Source organism: Crocodylus porosus, unplaced genomic scaffold, assembly GCF_001723895.1.
Source record: "Crocodylus porosus isolate Cpor-Errol unplaced genomic scaffold, CroPor_comp1, whole genome shotgun sequence".
In the NCBI taxonomy this organism is placed as follows: domain Eukaryota; kingdom Metazoa; phylum Chordata; order Crocodylia; family Crocodylidae; genus Crocodylus; species Crocodylus porosus.
The window spans coordinates 10,964,259-10,981,575 of record NW_017728906.1 but is presented as its reverse complement, the minus strand read 5'-3'; the positions used below and the strand labels follow the sequence as shown (position 1 = coordinate 10,981,575).

The 17,317-nt window shown below is 45.7% G+C and overlaps 1 protein-coding gene across 1 annotated transcript in view; it reads right to left on the bottom strand.

Moving 5' to 3' along the window:
• The window catches only part of EPHA6 (EPH receptor A6), a 948,424-nt gene that overhangs the window by 191,287 nt on the left and 739,820 nt on the right, over positions 1-17,317 (bottom strand). The window contains exon 11 of the mRNA XM_019528673.1: positions 12,231-12,356. Coding sequence (XP_019384218.1) covers positions 12,231-12,356 — 126 coding nt within the window. The remainder of the gene's footprint in view (positions 1-12,230; positions 12,357-17,317) is intronic.

Genomic DNA, 17,317 nt, shown 5'->3' with positions numbered 1-17,317 from the left:
ATTTAAACCTTTGTGTATTTGATGAGACTGCTAATTCCATTTGTGATCTTTTTTGTGATGCAGGTATCAGTTAAGCAGTCCATTGATAGGAGATCAATTCATAGTCTAGATGGTTACTACCATCAGTAACTTGCTATTTGGGCTTGACTGACAACAGGAAGATTGATTAAATAATGTAGATTAAATTTACACAATTCACAGATAAAAGGTTTGACATTGATTTCAGGAATTTTAAAAAGACTTCTACTCAGATAAAGATTGAATTTTAAATGATTCATGAAACAAACCAAAAAAGTAATCTCTTTAATAGGAATAAAATCAAAGTTCTCCTGGATTAAGTTTCATTGCATAAGTTTCCAGACTTTAGCTAAAAAAGACAAATATTGACCCTGAAGCACTAAGGTTCATGTGTGTATGTGTGCACTAAATAGAAGCTAAGAGCCAGATGTCAGTGAAGTCAACATTTTTTGCTGATAACTAGAGAAAATGTCAGAGTTCACTGTCTCTTCAGTTTTAATAATATGTAAATGATCTATTTTGGCAATATAAGATCGACATTTCTTATTGTAGAGTATACAGAAAGAAGTTAATTGAGCCATCTAGAATATTGCTCTATGCAAGTCATACAGTTCTATTTTCCACTAGTTAGAAGAGATGTTTTAGTTTGTTTAGGAACAGTCAGTTGCTAGGCTTGCAGCCAGTGGGGTGATGCTATAGTATATATTGGGTCAGTACCTGAAAACAAATAAGGCTGCTGGTGCTGAAACTGAGAAATGTTACTACTAAATGCAGCAAAACTCAACTGACACAAGTATTAATCAAAAGGCATTTAAACGGCAGCACGGGGACACAAGTAGCAGTTTAATATATCATAAGGATATATCAACTGGGTGAATATAGATATCTGTTCCTAACAGACAATTCTTTACAAGAAGACAAAAACTCGGCTCCTTCTCGAGGTCTGGAGTTATTGAAAAAGAAGAAAATAAGGTGAACTGCTCACTGGGAAGCACAGTTTTTGAAAGGTACAATGTCTCTTGGAACTCTCGTGTATGTAGGAGAACTCAGGCCTTAATTGTAAAAGGAGAAGTGGATGATATTGCTAATAGGTGGTTAGCTATGTTTCTCTAAAGAAAGGAAGAAGACAGGGCAAGGTGGCACCTTACAGAGTAACTGGTTTGGAGAGGCAGGGCATGAACCTTTTCATAGGCTAGGGCCAGACCCTGGCAGGCCTGAGTATGACTGAGGAGGGGTTTAAACTCCCACCTTGGCCTGCAAGGTTTGGAGGGTGGGGGAAGAAGCAGCTTGGCTAGACTGGGGCTTGGCCAGACTCCTGTGGCAGAGGAGGAGGAGGCCCTTCCAGACAATGATAAATGTACATTCTAAAGGAGAGACCTGGGAAGGTCATTCAGGGAAGCTTATTTCATACAATGGAGAAGTAAGTGAGAGGTGGTATCCTTAAGATATGTCTTAATTAAGTACGAAAAACTTCTGGACTGGTAAAAAGATAGAAATTTGGGGGGCAGGTTACATAGAATGGGCTCCCCAAGAATCCAATGGATGATGTATATAAATAGCTAGATAACAACCCACAATAAAGCCTTGCTATGGAAATCAGTGTTTGTTTTTAGTTTTCCTGGGCATAGGGAATGACCTTAGGTCCTTAGTTAGCAGGCTGAGTGTTCTCGCTGACAGAAGAAGATGAGTTAAGCCCTGATAGGCAGATAAAAGGCAGGCAGTAGCTACTTTCTACCCTGTTGGGCTAAGAAGAGAAACCTGGATTCTTAGAGCTCAGGACTAAGATTCAGGGATAAGGTACAATATTGCTGTGATATCTTCCTTTGTTTGTTTATTCTGGTATCTCTATCTGTACCTCAGTATATGGTTACTGGTTCCTTATGATCAATCTTATTCTTGTAATAATTATTTTTATCTTTTATAACATACTTAATGTAAATAATAACTGTGATTTAAGAACATTTGACCATAAAGGCAGGCCTATGGAAGGGGGAATCTAATATGTCTGAGTACACGACAGGACAAAGATGTGGTTCTTCTAGCTGACAAAATCCCCTCTGCTAAGAACTGACAAGACTTAGGTGAGGTGGGAAAAATGAGGCACCGTAGACCAGGAAAGTAACCTTTGGAGCACTTCAGTCTGTTCTCAGTGGCCAAGCAGCAGATGACAGAAAGGAGTTTGGTGGCTGAACACTCTAGGAGTGTGACTCACAGGTGCACCTGATCAAATCCAGGGTTGGACTATATCACAGTCATCTCTTAGGAAGGTGAACTAGACACAGGATCCTTTTTGATTACTAGATTCATTTCTGTGATGAACAAAATCTCTTGAGTTCAACAACAACTAAAAAAGGATGTGGAGAAGCTTGAGAGAGTCTAGAGAAGAGCCATGCGCATGATCAGAGGTCAGGAAAACAGACCTTATGATGAGAGGCTGAGAGCCATGGGGAACTTTAGCCTGGAAAAAGCACAGGCTCAGGGGTGATCTGATGGCCACCTATAAGTTTATCAGGGGGGACCACCAGGATCTGGGGGAACATTTGTTCACCAGAGCGCCCCAAGGGATGACGAGGTTGAACAATCATAAACTACTGTGAGACTGTTTTAGGCTGGACATAAGGAAGAATTTCTTTACTGTCCGAGCCTCCAAGGTCTGGAACAGTCTGCCAGCGGAGGTGGTGCAAGCACCTACATTGAACACCTTCAGGAGAAAATTGGATGCTTATCTTGCTAGGATCCTATGAGCACAGCTGACTTCCTGCCCTTTAGGGAGGGGGCTGGACTCGATGATCTTCCGAGGTCCCTTCCAGCCCTAATGTCTATGAAATCTATGAAACATATTAAAATAGTTACCTTTGTTATAAGGTGCTGAACATTATGAACCATAGGAATATTGATTATATCATGGAAGTTCTTAAAGATATTTGAGGGTATTTCTGCATGGCCCAAAGCCATGCCATTCATTGCACAATAATTTTAGGGAAGGTCAAGGATTGAGAATGTACAGAACGCAAATAATCTCAGTGCCTGGTGAACGGGGGGAAAGCTGTTTATGCTTAAGCCATCTGTCCTATAGCTGTTAAAAGGCAATCAGTCCTTCAAGAGTCTCTCTCAAGTTTATTTCAGCATTAATAGATAGTCTCCATCCATCTGTACTGAAGGGGGCAATGAAGAAAAAACACTTTCCTGTGCATGTCCACCACACCTCAGTTAATAAAAAAGTTCTGAACGGCCTAAGCCATTCAGATTTTCTCCACTTTATCACAGACCTGAGTATCTGCCATTGTCAAGGGTTCTTTTAATTTACAGAAAATCTAGTGTACTCTTCACAGCAGTGAATAATCCAAGTCTTGCCCCATTTATGGCATGTTGCAAGACCTTAGCTTTACAACTGTTCAAGTATGACTGAAAAGCAGAAAGGTTTGGCAGGATGCCCCTGACTAATGAAGTATAACACATAAAGCAATAGTAGGGTAAAGTAGTAAAGAAAAAAAGATAGTCTCCTGTTGAGCATACACATTTGCAGGTAATGCACAGGGAATGACTGTATCCCTGAAAAATATATTTTGAACATTCTCTCATTTTGACTGCAAGGATAATTAATCAAATGATAATAAACTACTGAAATCTGTTTTCTTATACAAAAGGGGAAAAGGTCACAAAAAAGAAATATTAACATATTTGAATCTTCTGGGCATCTACCACTATGGTCAATCAATAAAAGTATCAATGCAGTGTTGCAGATGTAAATATTATAAACTAGTTTTTCATTCTCCATAATCCTCTTTGTTTAAACATCTGATAAATCATCTTTCATACCGATTTCTAGGAAATCTACCCAATTTCTTCCCTGGTATTTTTTCAGTTAGACATACCCCCTCAGAGCAACTCAGTACTTATGGGAACATTAAGGTGCCTGGTGAACGGGGCATGTACAGGACCTAACCTTCAAGGCTGTCTCTGGCACCCCCTAGGGAGGGGCCTCCCAAAGAAAGGAGGCAAAGGGCAGTCTGGACCTGGTTTGAGGGTGCCAACTTTGGGGGTGGAGCCCCTGAAGCATATAAAAGGAGAGTGTACTTGGTACACTGGAGGGAGAGAGGGATGGCGAGGAGAGAGGGGCTCTGGAGGCGACTATCCTCGGGACCCTACTTAAGCCTCGATGGTGCATAGATCAGTTCATGGTGCTCAGGCTCTAGGTGCCACTCGAGGTGCCTTGAGCCTGTGAACCTGGCAAGTGGGTGGGTAGGTGGTGTTTGGATCGGTGCATGGAGAGCTGGCCCTGGGAGCAGCTTGAGGCTGCTTGGACCCCACACATGTGCAGGTTGGCACTCGAAGAGCTGGCCCTGGGAGCAGCTCGATGTTACTCAAGTTAGCCACGGCTCTAGGCCAAGTAACTGGAGCCCCACAGTGTGGCACCGCATTAAACTAAAAGAATCCCAGTGCCCAGAGCAGAGCTGGGGAAAGGGAAGAACCCCCGGGGTAAGGCCAGGGAACCGGAGACAGTAAGGGCTCAGCTCCCATGGGAATGCCCTGGGTGCCCAGTATGGGGCACCAGGCCATTGAGAGGAACCAGAGGCACCACCAGAGAGAGGCCCTCACAGGACTGGTTACCAGGGGACGAGCCTTAGCTGCTTGAGTGGGAGCCTGAGTTGCTGGGAAAGCAGCAGGTCCTGCAGGGGAGGTGGGGCTGCAGCGTCCATTGTCTTCCATTGTGGGAAGAGGCATGTCCACATCCCAGGGTCCTAAAGGGGAAGGGCTCCAGAGAACACCCAGTGGGGTGCTGAGTGCACCCCCATATTTTGTGATTGTTATTGTTTTGTAATGTAGAGGTTAATATGGGTACTCAAGGGAGTTTATATAGGTGTATCTGTCTTCACTGTCTATATGTGTTTATTGTCTATAATCAGAACTTACCTGTATTGTTGCCTGTGTACATCTATGGTATTGCTACTTCAACCTACCTGGGCTTATCTACGTTGATGTTCATATGTGTTTATTGTGTTGTTGCCTGGACTTGTTCCAAAGTGTTAATGTTTATTCTGTGCAATGGGGTTAATTATTGCATATGCTGTGAATAACCCAGTTCATGTTTTTGCAGTCCCTTGTAGTTATGCAATACGTTGACTGCAGGTACAAGGTGTCACATACTAATTTTACTGTAAATATTTAATGTTTCTTATTTATATTTATTTATTGTAGGAATACATTTATATATTGCTGACCACTTTGTCTTGGCCTGGTTCTGTAGAGAGGAGAAGGAACTGATCCCAGGTGGCAGACCCCCCTCTCAGCACTCTTGTCTGACCACCATCCCTTCCACTGGTGGACAGGGTACACCCTTGGATGTACCCAGGCTACAGATGTTTTGGTTCGGGAATTTGAGCAAATCATTGAATTTCACTGTTTTTTGTCTGCACTAATATTTTTTTGAACTTTGCTTTAAGGAATGATGCCGTGGCAGTTGGGATGGATCCAGAGGAAGTGCAGAGCTATCCTGCCATCATGGAAATAGCAGCTGGAGGGGGGTGGGGCTTTTGCTACCATGGGAATAGCAGCTGGGATCCTTAAGTCCCCATATCATGTAAGATTTTCCCCCTTCCATGCTCAGTTGTACGTCCCCTCCTGTCCCATTCTCCCCCTCCCGTGCTACCAGTGTCCCCATTTTCCCTGGAGGTGGGGGAACTCCGGAACTCTGTAGGGAACTGAGTTCAGCCTGGGACATCAGCAGGAGTAGGGAGATTCCTCCTCCTTGCCCAATACCCTTGGGTGCTCCTCCCAGCCCAGGAGCAGGGTTAGGGAAGGGAAATCTCCCCACTGCTGCTGCTGCCATTACTTCCAGCTGAGCCCCTGGCTGGAGGTGGGCAGAAGCAGCTCTGGAGCCTCTTCCTTCCCCAGGGAAGCTGGGAGCCATGGAAGCAGCAGGCGGGGAGGGGGGGAGGTACTGTTGAGCACAGAGGGGAGAGAAGAGGGTGCTGAGAGGGTGGGGGGACCCTCTTCTCTCCCCTCTGTGCTCAACAGTGCCTCTTACATAATTCAGAGACTTAAAAGAAGTCTATGGCTACTGCCTCCAAGGCATGGTCTGCTAACCCCAATGATGGGGGCAGGGGAGCTGGGAGGAGGGGGTGAATCTGTGCCTGTAGCACTGGTTGCTGCTTCTTTACAAAATCCTGAATTTCCTCATAGTGGCAGTGAAAGCCCTGGTTTAGGTCAGGTGCAAGTTTTTTATCACTGTGTCAACTAACTTTGTTCATGCGAATCTGTATCACTGCTAGCTCAATTGTGGGCTGCTGTGTGATTCCTCAGGCTCCTCTCCCACTCTGCATACTTTGTTGTAGTGGACTGGGGATTAGCACTGTGTTTCAATATATCTGAAGGGTGAGTAAGGGAAATAATACATACCTTCTATGTTTGAAAATCTTCAGAGGTGTATCACATGGGGGCTAAACTTCAAGCACATGAAAGAAGATTGGTGTGCCTCTCCAACCCCCAAACCCTACAACCGTATGCCTGCCCCTCCCCATCTCATTAAGCTAACTGCATTTTAGAATATTCTAGCATGTTCCTTGCTGTTGGGGACTTTTATTGCTGTGTAACTATCACAGACATCACAGGACTGCAAAATTAAATGTTCCTCAATTATATAGCACAGGCTGGATACTTTAGTAAGCTCCATATCCTCACTATACTCCCCAACAAACTCGCCCATACCTACTTTAGCCAAGCCTTATATCCAGACCCCTGATATTCCTAGTCAGCGCCCTTTGTATTCTGGCTCTCCTCATCCTCCTTCCAGCCAGTTCCCTCTTCAGATAATGAAATAACAGAATCAGGGAATCATAAAAAACGAGGGTCAGAAGGGATGTCAGGAGGTCATCTAGTCCAACCCCCTGCTCAAACCACAACCATCCCCAACTAGATCATTCCAGTCAAAGCTTTATCTACATTGGTCTTAAAAACCTCCAAGGATGGAGATTCCACAACCTCTCTGAGTAGCCTGTTCCACTGCTTTACTACCCTTTTCATGAGAAAGCTTTTCCACACATTTTTTTACTACCCCAACTTCCCTTGCTGCAACTTGAGACAATTGCTCCTTGTTCTGTCATCTGCCACCACTGAGCAAAGTCTAGCTCCAAGCTCTTTGGAATCACTCTCCAGGTAGTTGAAAGCTGCTATTAAATCCCGCCCACAGCATTCTCTTCTCCGGGCTAAATAAGCCCAGTTCCTTCAGTCTCTCCTCACAAATCATGTACCCAGCCCCGTAACCATTTTGCTGCCCTCCACTGGACTTTCTCAGTGTCTCCACATCCTTTCTGTAGTGCAGGACCCAAAACTGGACACAATACTCCAGATGTGGCCTCAGTAGTGCCAAATAGAGGAGAATAATTGCTTCCCTCAATCTGCTGGCAACACTCCTACTAATGCAGCCCAGTGTGCCATTAGCCTTCTTCACATTAAGGGCACAGGTCCTTTCTGCAGAACTGCCGCTTAGCTGGTTGGTCCACAGCCTGAGCCCAAGAGGACTCAGACCTGCCTAAAAAGGCATAAATGCCAGAGGTTTTGAGCATTAAGCTTATGCCAATTTGTAGATCTTGATTTCTTGTTGAGCCTTGTTCTGTGTTCAGTACTGCCTCCCAAAATGGTGGTGGAGGTCAACAGCTGGCAGTGGTGAGGGTAAGGTAAATGGGACCCTTTCAGGTACACTCAGAATCAGAGGCTGATTTCTTAGGTTTGTGTAAGAAGAGGTGGTAACCTCTGTTAACCTTAAGAGCCTGTGATATGTTGTAACGCAGCCATCTCCGCGGCCACTCAGATCATTGGCTTGCCCACCTGTCTAGGGCAGTCTGCCTACCTGCCATGACTTTGATGTATCTAATTGTTTATACAGTGGGAGGCTGCCCATTTACTGCCTGATGCTAAGGGCTCTGAACCTCCCCTTATACCATGTCCTGCCTCACAGATGGCATCACTATATAGCTTCGGCCCCACAATGGACCTCCTTCTATGCCCACCTGGCATTTGGACCCCAAGCTGGATCCCTCCTTCTTAGGCAGTCTAATTTCCACCCTCATTCTGGGCTGCCAAGCTCCTTGAACCCTCTTGGCAGTGGCCCCCTCTAGGACCTTCGGCCACACAGACCCTGGCTTCACCTCTAGGCCAGTCAGAACCCCAGGCCCCTGGCTCTGGATGTCCCTAGCAGTGGGCGCTCTGGCACATTGAACCTTCTGGTCCTGGCCCCAGAATTGACCAGCTGAGGGTTTCTCTGGTCAGGTTCTTGAGCAGCTAGCCATCTTCCTCTCATATGGGTCTGCCTTCTCAGGCCCCTCCAAGCACAGCTCACTTGATCACTAAGGCCAGCCTATGCACAGTCCTTCGGGCCCAACTACGTGGACCCTACTCTACATGGCCCACACACACATGACTCTTTACTGGGGCCACTATACCACCCCCTCACTGGGGCTACTAGGCCTTAAGCCCCTTGGGCCTCAGGCCTCTGATGACATACCTGGACCCCTTGCCTATCCCCTCTATAGGGTAACCCACCAGGTTATGGTGCTGAGGCTATATGGCACCCCATGCTCGCCTTTAATTGATTCATAGCTGTTAGGGTCAGAAGGGACCTCAGCAGATCATTGAGTATGACCCCCTGCCCTCGGCTGGAAAGACTGCTGGCCTCAGATGACTCCAGTCAGTGCTTGTCCAGTCTCCTGTTAAAGGCCCCCAAGACAGGGGAGAGCACCACCACCCTCGGAAGCCCATTCCAGATTCTGGCAATCCTTACCATAAAGTTCTTCCTGACCTCTAACCTGAATCTGCTTTCTGTCAGTTTGTGGCCATTATTTCTAGTTGCTACAAGGGGTGCCCTCCTACCCCTTGCTGTCCCCCAGCGAATTTGTAGGTGGCCACAAGATCACCTCTCAGGGAGGCACTGGCATGGCATTTAATAGATTTCATAGACTTCTGGGCTGGAAGGTACCCTGGAGGATCATCAAGTCCAGCCCTCCACCCCAGGGGCACGAAGTCAGCAGAGATTATAGGATCCCAGCAAGTTCAGCATCCAAATGTGTTCTGAAGGCATTCAAAGTGGGCACTTGAACCGCCTCAGGTGGCAGTCTGTTCCAAACCTTGGGGGCTCAGACAGTGAAGAAGTTCTTTCTTACGTCCAGCCTGAACCTGTCACAGTGGAGTTTGTGACTGTTCGATCTTGTCATCCCTAGGAGGGCTCTGGTGAACGGTCATTCCCTCAGATCCTGATGAGCATCCCTGATAAGCTTATAGATGGCTACCAGATCACCCTTTAGCCTGCACTTTTCCAGGCTGAATGGCCTCATCGCTCTCAGCCTCTCATCATAAGGTCTGACTGTTTTCCTGACCTCTGATCATGTGCGTGGCTCTCCCTTCGATTGTTAGGTTGCCAATTAGGTCATCCCCAGTTGCCAGTTCGAGGTCAAGCAGTGCTTTACCTTTTGTCGGCCCACAGACTTCCTGTGTCAGATAGAGGTCATCTACATGAGAGAAAGCTTTGCAACTGCTCAGATTTGGCCGAGCTCTCTTCCCATGAGATATCTGGGTAGTTAAAGTCTCCCATGACAACCATACACTGGGATTGGGCGGCCGCAGTCAATTCCCTGGTGAAATCCTCGTCAAGGTCTTGACTCTGGGTAGGGGGTCTGTAGTAGACCCCCACCATAGTATCCTCTGCACCATGTTCCCCATGGATTTTAACCCAGAGGGTCTCAAGTCGTCCACTGTGGGTGCCAATGTCAGCTTGCACAGACGCGTAGCTTTCCTTGACATAGAGAGCTACGCCCCCACCCCTTTTGTCCACTCGATCCCTCCTGTACAGGGTATAGCTTTCTAGACCCATGGTCCAGTCATGGGTGGAGTCCCACCAGGTCTCTGTTATCCCAATGACATCATAGTTATTTGCATTTAGGAGGAGAACAAGTTCCTCCTGTTTATTCCCCAGGCTCCTGGAATTTGTGTATAGACATGCAAGTGTCCCCTTAGGGGCTCCTGCCTGGGGACCACCCTACCACAGGCATCCCCACCACATCATCCTTCCCTACCAGGGAGTAGTTTTAGGTCATGTCCCAGGACCAGGAACCTCCTCCATCCCCATACTTCCTACCCTTAACCTCCAGGTGCTCTGGGAGCAGGAGCTCCGGCCAGGCAATGTTACCCCTCTGGCTCTCTGCAGCAATTTCCCACTCAGCTCTGAGGGCCTGTGTTTATAGTGAGGCTGCCCAGCCCCATCCTCCAATTTAAGTGTCCCCTTCTGGTCATGTGCTTGCCTATCCCATTTACTTTCTAACCGGGGGTGGGCAAAATGCGGCCGAGGGGACGGATGAGGTCTGCTAGGCCATTCTATCAGGCCTGTGGAGCCCCTAAAAATTTAGAAAATTAACATTTATCAGCCCTGGGATGCCTGTCATGCGGCCCTCGATGGCTTGCCAAAACTCAGTAAGCGACCCTCTGCCCAAAATAATTGCCTGCCCCTGTTTTAACCCATTACTTGGTAAATATGTATTCATTTTGTCTACACCTACCTGCCCTGAATTGTTCTTTTAATTATAATAAAGTATCTTCATGTCTGTGACAGGAGTATCTCTGCTGGAGCCTTTCTACTGGTGGCTGCGCCTTCCTGTTTTGGGCTAACCGCTTGCTTACTCACCTGCCATGCCTTGATCTTAATTGATTAATTGACTGATGTAATTAGCGGGAAGCTGCCCACTTTATGCACCCCGGTACCAGGGGGTGCTATCTCCAGCACCTTTTCTACCCCTACGCCACAGCCCAAGCCTCGCAGATGGTACTAACATGGTCCTTGCCTTCTCTTTCAGGGGCTCCCCGCAGCCCCCTTTACTCTGGGGCTCGTCACTCTTCATGGCCCTCTCTCCAAGCTCCTCACTGCCCCGCTTGCTCTGGGGTTTTTCACCGCCCCTCGTGGCCCTCTTTCTGGCCTCTTTACTGCCCCCCTTGCTCTGGGGTTTATCACCACCTCCTTGCTCTGGGGCTGGGGCCAGTGCACCCCAAATGCTGCGCCCTCTCTGGTGCCAGGATCCCCACGCTACCGTGGAGTCCCTATGAGGCCTTCTCCAACCCCTAATAGCCTCACCCGGTCCTCCAGTTAAAACAGTAAACACAAAAACACAAAGCCCCTGGGCTATACCATAAAACTAAACCATCCGGTCAAGACAGCATTCGATCCCTACCAGGAAAATACTCCAACCCACGGCAGCAACCAGGGGATGCTCATGCAGCCGATCTCCTCTCTCTCTGCACTGGCCGAGCTGCCCCTTCTTGGCCGCTAGAGGGGAACTGCCCTCCTGGCCTCATGCCTGGGCTTAAGAAGGGCCAAGCCCTGTCCCTTCCTGTCAGCTGGTTCCATTGGTTGCCCTAGCAACCAGCACCTGTGCTGTCCTGGTGACTGGCAGTTGAGCCTCCCCCTTCTTGCTTCTAGGGGTTTCTCCCGAGCCATTTCTGCTTTCAGGCGCAGGGCACCCAAGTGCTCTGCGACAATATCTCTATCCTTTTCTGGAGACTGTCTTTCTGGATTCAGAAATGAGACAGGCACCAGTGTTCTCTGCAGTCAAATTAAGTCTTTTTTCTTTGCCTTTTAAAAAAGTTTAAAAATACCTTCTTATGAGTACTCATCCATTCATCCCTAAAGTCACACACACTTGCTTTCTGGAGACAAAGTTCCCCAGATTACCTTACCCAGTTTATGAAGGGAAGAAAGACTAATGGTCCACTTGTGATTGCTGTTCTTCTTTTAGTGAAGAGGAAAGAGGGAACCCAGCACAGGTCTCTAATAAGCAAAAAGGAGCTAAATGATAGAGAGAACTCCACAGTCCTTCTCTTCTATGTGCCACTTATCTTGACTTATTATGTGCAAGGAAGCTCATTGGCCTTTATCAGCCAGATTTCCACTGTTTTGTGGGAATAACTGGCTCCCACTTCCTTCACCTAGGTTTGTCAGAGTAGAATACACCTTGTCCTGCTTTCTGGAATTGGCAGGATATGAAAAATTTCTATTACTGCACCATTAGATCTGAGTGTGAGAGTTGTTTTGGAGTGCACTTGGATATGGGAAACTGTACACATTTCATAAAATATTTGATCACCTAGCACTGTGCTGTGATTTCAGAATGGCAGTTATCTAAGAGAGGCAGTTATCATTGTTAATGTTCTTTAAATAAGTGTGCTTTTACCTGCCCCAATCACTCTCTCAATACGAATTCTTGAAGGATCTATCTCCTTTGCAAACTCATGGACAGCAAGAGAGGGATCTTCATATGTGTCTGGATCAATGTATGTTTTGACACCTGGGAAACGCACTGCAAAGAAAGAAAGCATATTAAGCTTATCATAATTGTCAAACTGATTATGATTATCACATACAAACTGAACACTATAGTGACTAAAAATTACTAAAACTAATCTCAGAAATGCACAACAGGTGGCAAGTGTATTGGCAGTAACAGATCTTCCAAGGATTAAATAAGTATGAAAATAAAAATCTCTCCCATCCTCAAGGTCTTTCTAGGTGAGACTTCAGAGATACTGAGGAAATGATGCAACAGGAGTAAAAGCCTATATTTGGATCAATAGAGGACTTCAGATCTACCAATCCAGCACTTAACAGTATGAAAACCCATCCATTGATTTAAAAATAAGAGTCCCTTCCACTTCTAAACTCCCACCAGGCTTTAAAGTAGGGTGACCATATGGGACAATGTGAAATCCAGGGAACTGTTCCCATCCCCCTCAAGTCAGCAATGGTTCTGCAGGCTGAGGCAGGGATGAGGTCAGGAGTGGTGCAGCTGTGGCATTACTATTCAGGCAGCTAAGGGAGTCAATGACCCATTAATGACCCATTGTTCTTTACTTCACAGATGTTAACAATCATTTCCCCACTAATCAAACTAACTTATTTTAGGGCAATTTTGCTGTCTGCTAGGGCTTCTAATTTCACAGACTGTGCCACTCTGCCTCTCCACCCTACACTCCATGCTGAGAAGCTCATTTTAAATTTTACCAGCCAGCTGGGACTAGCGTCTGAAATGCAGGACTGTCATGAAATACACTGAATGCAGAAAGTCTGAAATGCAGGACTGAGATGCAGATCAGAGTCAAAGGTGCTGTCTATAGTATAGACAGCCCACTGGGACAGTTGGACTTCCATTGTAACAGATCTAAACTCATCTTGATGTTTATTCCTTGAACAATTTATCAACAAAATACAACCATGTGTCCAATATTTTAAAAGCAGCACTTGGTAATCTGTGGGACTGTCCCAGGATAAATGGACACACTACTTTTAAGTGTGGCTTATAATCTGGGATGCGAGTCTGTCACCCTCACATTAAGAGTGACTTTGCTACATGATAAATACAATAATAATTCAGTGGAATTACTTAAGGAGTAATCTACTCCTCAATATGAGTGAACATGACAGAAATGAGCCCCACAGACAACAAAAGGATCAAATCAGACAGGATTGTAATCATGGTTGTTGATGTATGAATCCTTCAGTTGAGCACTCAGTCCTTATGCTTGAGATTCTCCACAGTAAAAAGTCAGAAAAACAGCTTGTGGAACCTGTGTTGACAGTACAACGTAAAGAACCATGCTTACTATGGGCTGAGCAATGGATGTTCTTTCCTCAATTTTTGTCTACTGTTATAAGCAGTTGTATACATGCGGGAAGTAGGTACATGATGTTTTATTTGATTAATAATTTCAGGACAGCCCTACAAAACTGACCTACATGAGGGAAAGCAAAATCATATATGTGTGGGATTGAGGTCCACATAGATATGTGTCCTTGACAGGCAGAGAGAAAGCTTGCTGAGGTCTAACAGAATGAGCTCTAGGAGAAATGTTAGCTTGGACAAAGTCAGACACCTACTGGGAAAACAAAACATCCATAAGTCTTCCCTTTTACCTTGCCATCAGATGCCTTGAATAGTTTATGCACTACTGAATTATTTTGTTTTATCTAAACACAATGGCAAAGCTCTTGCTACATGTATGTTTTTGCTTTGCTCAGGACAGCAAGAATGAGAGAGTGACAGAGAGTCTAAAAGAAGTAATCTAGGATGCAATTAATATAAAAGTAGATTTACAGAGAATTCCAGATACCTGGGGTAGGAATTTAGGGTGCAGAATAAAGATTCCCTTGTCCATGGCAAAACATGGCATAGAGATGACCTGACATAAGAACCTGAATCTCTCCAGTCCTCCTAGAGGCTTAAATGGGAAGTCAGAGAGTGATGTTCATATGACATGACTGGAATAACAGAGACTTGGTGGGATAGCTCTCATGATTGGAGCACTGACATGGGTGGGTACAAACTGGTCATGAAATTCAGGCAGAGGAGAAGAGGAAGAGGGGTTGTGATTTATGTAAAAGAGCTGTACGATTGCTCAGAGTTCCAGTATGAAACTGCAGACAGGCCTGGTGAAAGTCTCTGTGTTAGGGTCAGAGGAGAGAGCAACTAGGGTGATGTCATGGCGAGTATCTATTAAAGACCATCAGACCAGGAAGATAAGGTGGACAAGGCTTTCTTCAAACAGCTAGCAAACATTTCCCAATCACAGGCCTTAGTTCTCATGGGGGACTTCAGTCAACCTGATATTTGCTGTGAGGGCAATGCAGCAGTGCAGAGGCAATCCAGGAAGTTTTTGGAGAGTGTTGGGGACAACTTTCTGGTGCAAGTGTTGGAAAGGCCAGCTAGGGTCTGTACTATTGACCTGATGCTCAAAAACAGGGAAGAATTGGTAGGGGATGTAACAGTGTATGCCAACTTGGATAGCAGCAACCATGAGATGACTGAGTTCAGGATCATGCAGAAAAGAAGGAAGAAGAGCTGCAAAATATGTACCCTGGACTTCAGAAGAGCAGACATTAAGTCACCCAGGGAACTGATGGGCAGGATCCCCTGGGAAGCCAGTTTGAAGGGGAAAGGAGTTCACGAGAGCTGGTCGTATTTTAAAGAAACCTTACTGAAGGTGCATCATTGGAATGTGCAAGAAGACTCGCACATGTGGCAGAAGAGTGGCTTGGCTTAGCAGGCTTGTGCTTTTTTTACCTCCGTTTTTACAGATAAGGTCAGCTCCCAGACTGCATCAGGCAGCACAGTTTGGTGAGGAGGTGAACAGCTAGCAGTGGCAAAGAACAGGTTAGGGACTATTTAGAGAAGTTGGATGTATACAAATCTATGGGGCTGGACATGATGCACTGGAGGGTGCTGAGGGAGTTGGCTGATGTGATTGTAGAGCGTCGGGCCATTATCTTTGAAAACTTGTGGCAACTGAGAGAGGTCCTGGATGATTGGAAAAGGGCAAATGTAATGCCCATCTTTAGGAAAGGGAAGAAGGAGGATGTGAGGTACTACAGACCTGTCAGTCTCACCTCACTCCCTGGAAAAATCATGGAGCAGGTTCTCAAGGAATCCATTTCTAAGCAGTTGGTGGAGTAGAAGGTGATTATGAAGAGTCAGCATGGTTTCCAAAGAGGAAGTCATGCCTGACCAACCTGATTGCTTTCTATGAGTTCACTGGCTCTGTGGATGAGGGGAGACCAGTGGATGCGGTGTAGTTTGAATTTAGCAAGTCTTCTGATATAGTCTCCCACAACATTCTAGCAAGCAAGCTAAGGAAGTATGCATTGGGTTAATGCACTGTAAGGTCGATAGACAACTGGTTGGATCACTGGGCTGAGAGGGTAGTGGTCAATAGCTTGATGTCTAGTTGACAGCCAGTATCAAGTGCAATGCCCCAAGGGGCATTGCATCGATTTGGGTACCAGTTTTGTTCAATATCTTTATCAGTGACCTGGAAGATAGGATGGAGAGCACCCTCATCAAGACTGCACATGATACCAAGATGGGGGGAGTAGTAGACATGCTGGAGGGTAGGGCTAGGATTCAGAGACCTTGACAAATTGGAGGATTGGACCAAAAGAAATTTCATGAAGGTTCAGTAAGGAGAAGTACAGGGTCCTGCACTTAGGATGGAAGAATCCCACACACCAGTACAGGCTGGGGACTGATTGGATAAACAGCAGCTCTGCAAAAAAAACCCTGTGGGTTACAGTGGGTAATAAGCTGAATATGAGCCAACAGCATGCCCTTGTTTTGAAGAAAGCTAATGTCATACTGGGTTGAATTAGCAGGAACATTACAAGCAGATCAGTGGAAGTGATTCTCCCCCTCTGTTCAGCACTGGTGAGGCCACATTTGGAATAAAATGTGCAGTTTCGGGGCCACCACAGAAAGGATGTGGATAAACTGGAGAGAGTCCAGTGGAGGGCAACAAAAAGGGCAAGGGGGCTGGGGCACATGATTTTTGAGGAGAGACTGAGGGAACTGGGTTTATTTAGCGTGGAGAAAAGAAGACTGTCAGAGGATTTAAAAGTATGCTTCAACTACCTGGAGGGAGGTTTGAAAGAGGATGGAGATAGACTGTTCTCAGTGGTGGCCAATGACAGACCAAGAAGCAGCCAGAGAAGATGAGGTTAGATATTAGGAAGGTCTTTCCAACTAGAATGGTAGTAAAGCACTGGAACAGGTTACCCAGAGAGACTGTGGAATCTCCATCCTTGGAGGATTTTAAGACCTGGGTAAACAAAGCCTTAGCTGGGATGAGATAGTTGGAGATGGTCCTGCTTTGAGCAGCGGGGGATGGACTAAATGACCTCCTGAGGTCCCTTCCAACCTAATTTTCTCTGATCCTATGACAGGCAATAAAGGGATCTATGGCTATCTAAGTTTTGAGGGAAATATTAAATTTTACATAAAATAGCATGCAATTAGTCCTTTGTTATTTTGACTGTTTTATCTCTGATTGCTATCAAGTATTTTGTTTGGATGAAGCTGTCTGGTCTCTACATTGTCATCATTATCATACTTCATAATGAGAAGTCTCTGGAGCATCAGTCTGTTCTAACGCTGTAACATGCAGACCCAGTGAAGAAGTGCAGGGTAATACAGGACTCCACTCTGAAACAAGAGTAGGTGATGAACTACCATTACAAAGGAGTGCCTAGAGATATGCAGAGCAGTGTCAAAGGTGCTGTCAATAGCATAGATGCCCCACGAAGACAGCTGGACTTCCATTATAATGGAACTAAACTCATCTTGACGTTTATTCCTTGAACAATTTATCAACAAAATACAACCATCTGTCCAATATTTTCAAAACAGCACTTGGTAATTTGCTATCCTCATTTGCAAACTCATGGTTGAATAGTCTTTTGGATGAATAGATCCAATTTTAGGGAATTCTTTTCTCT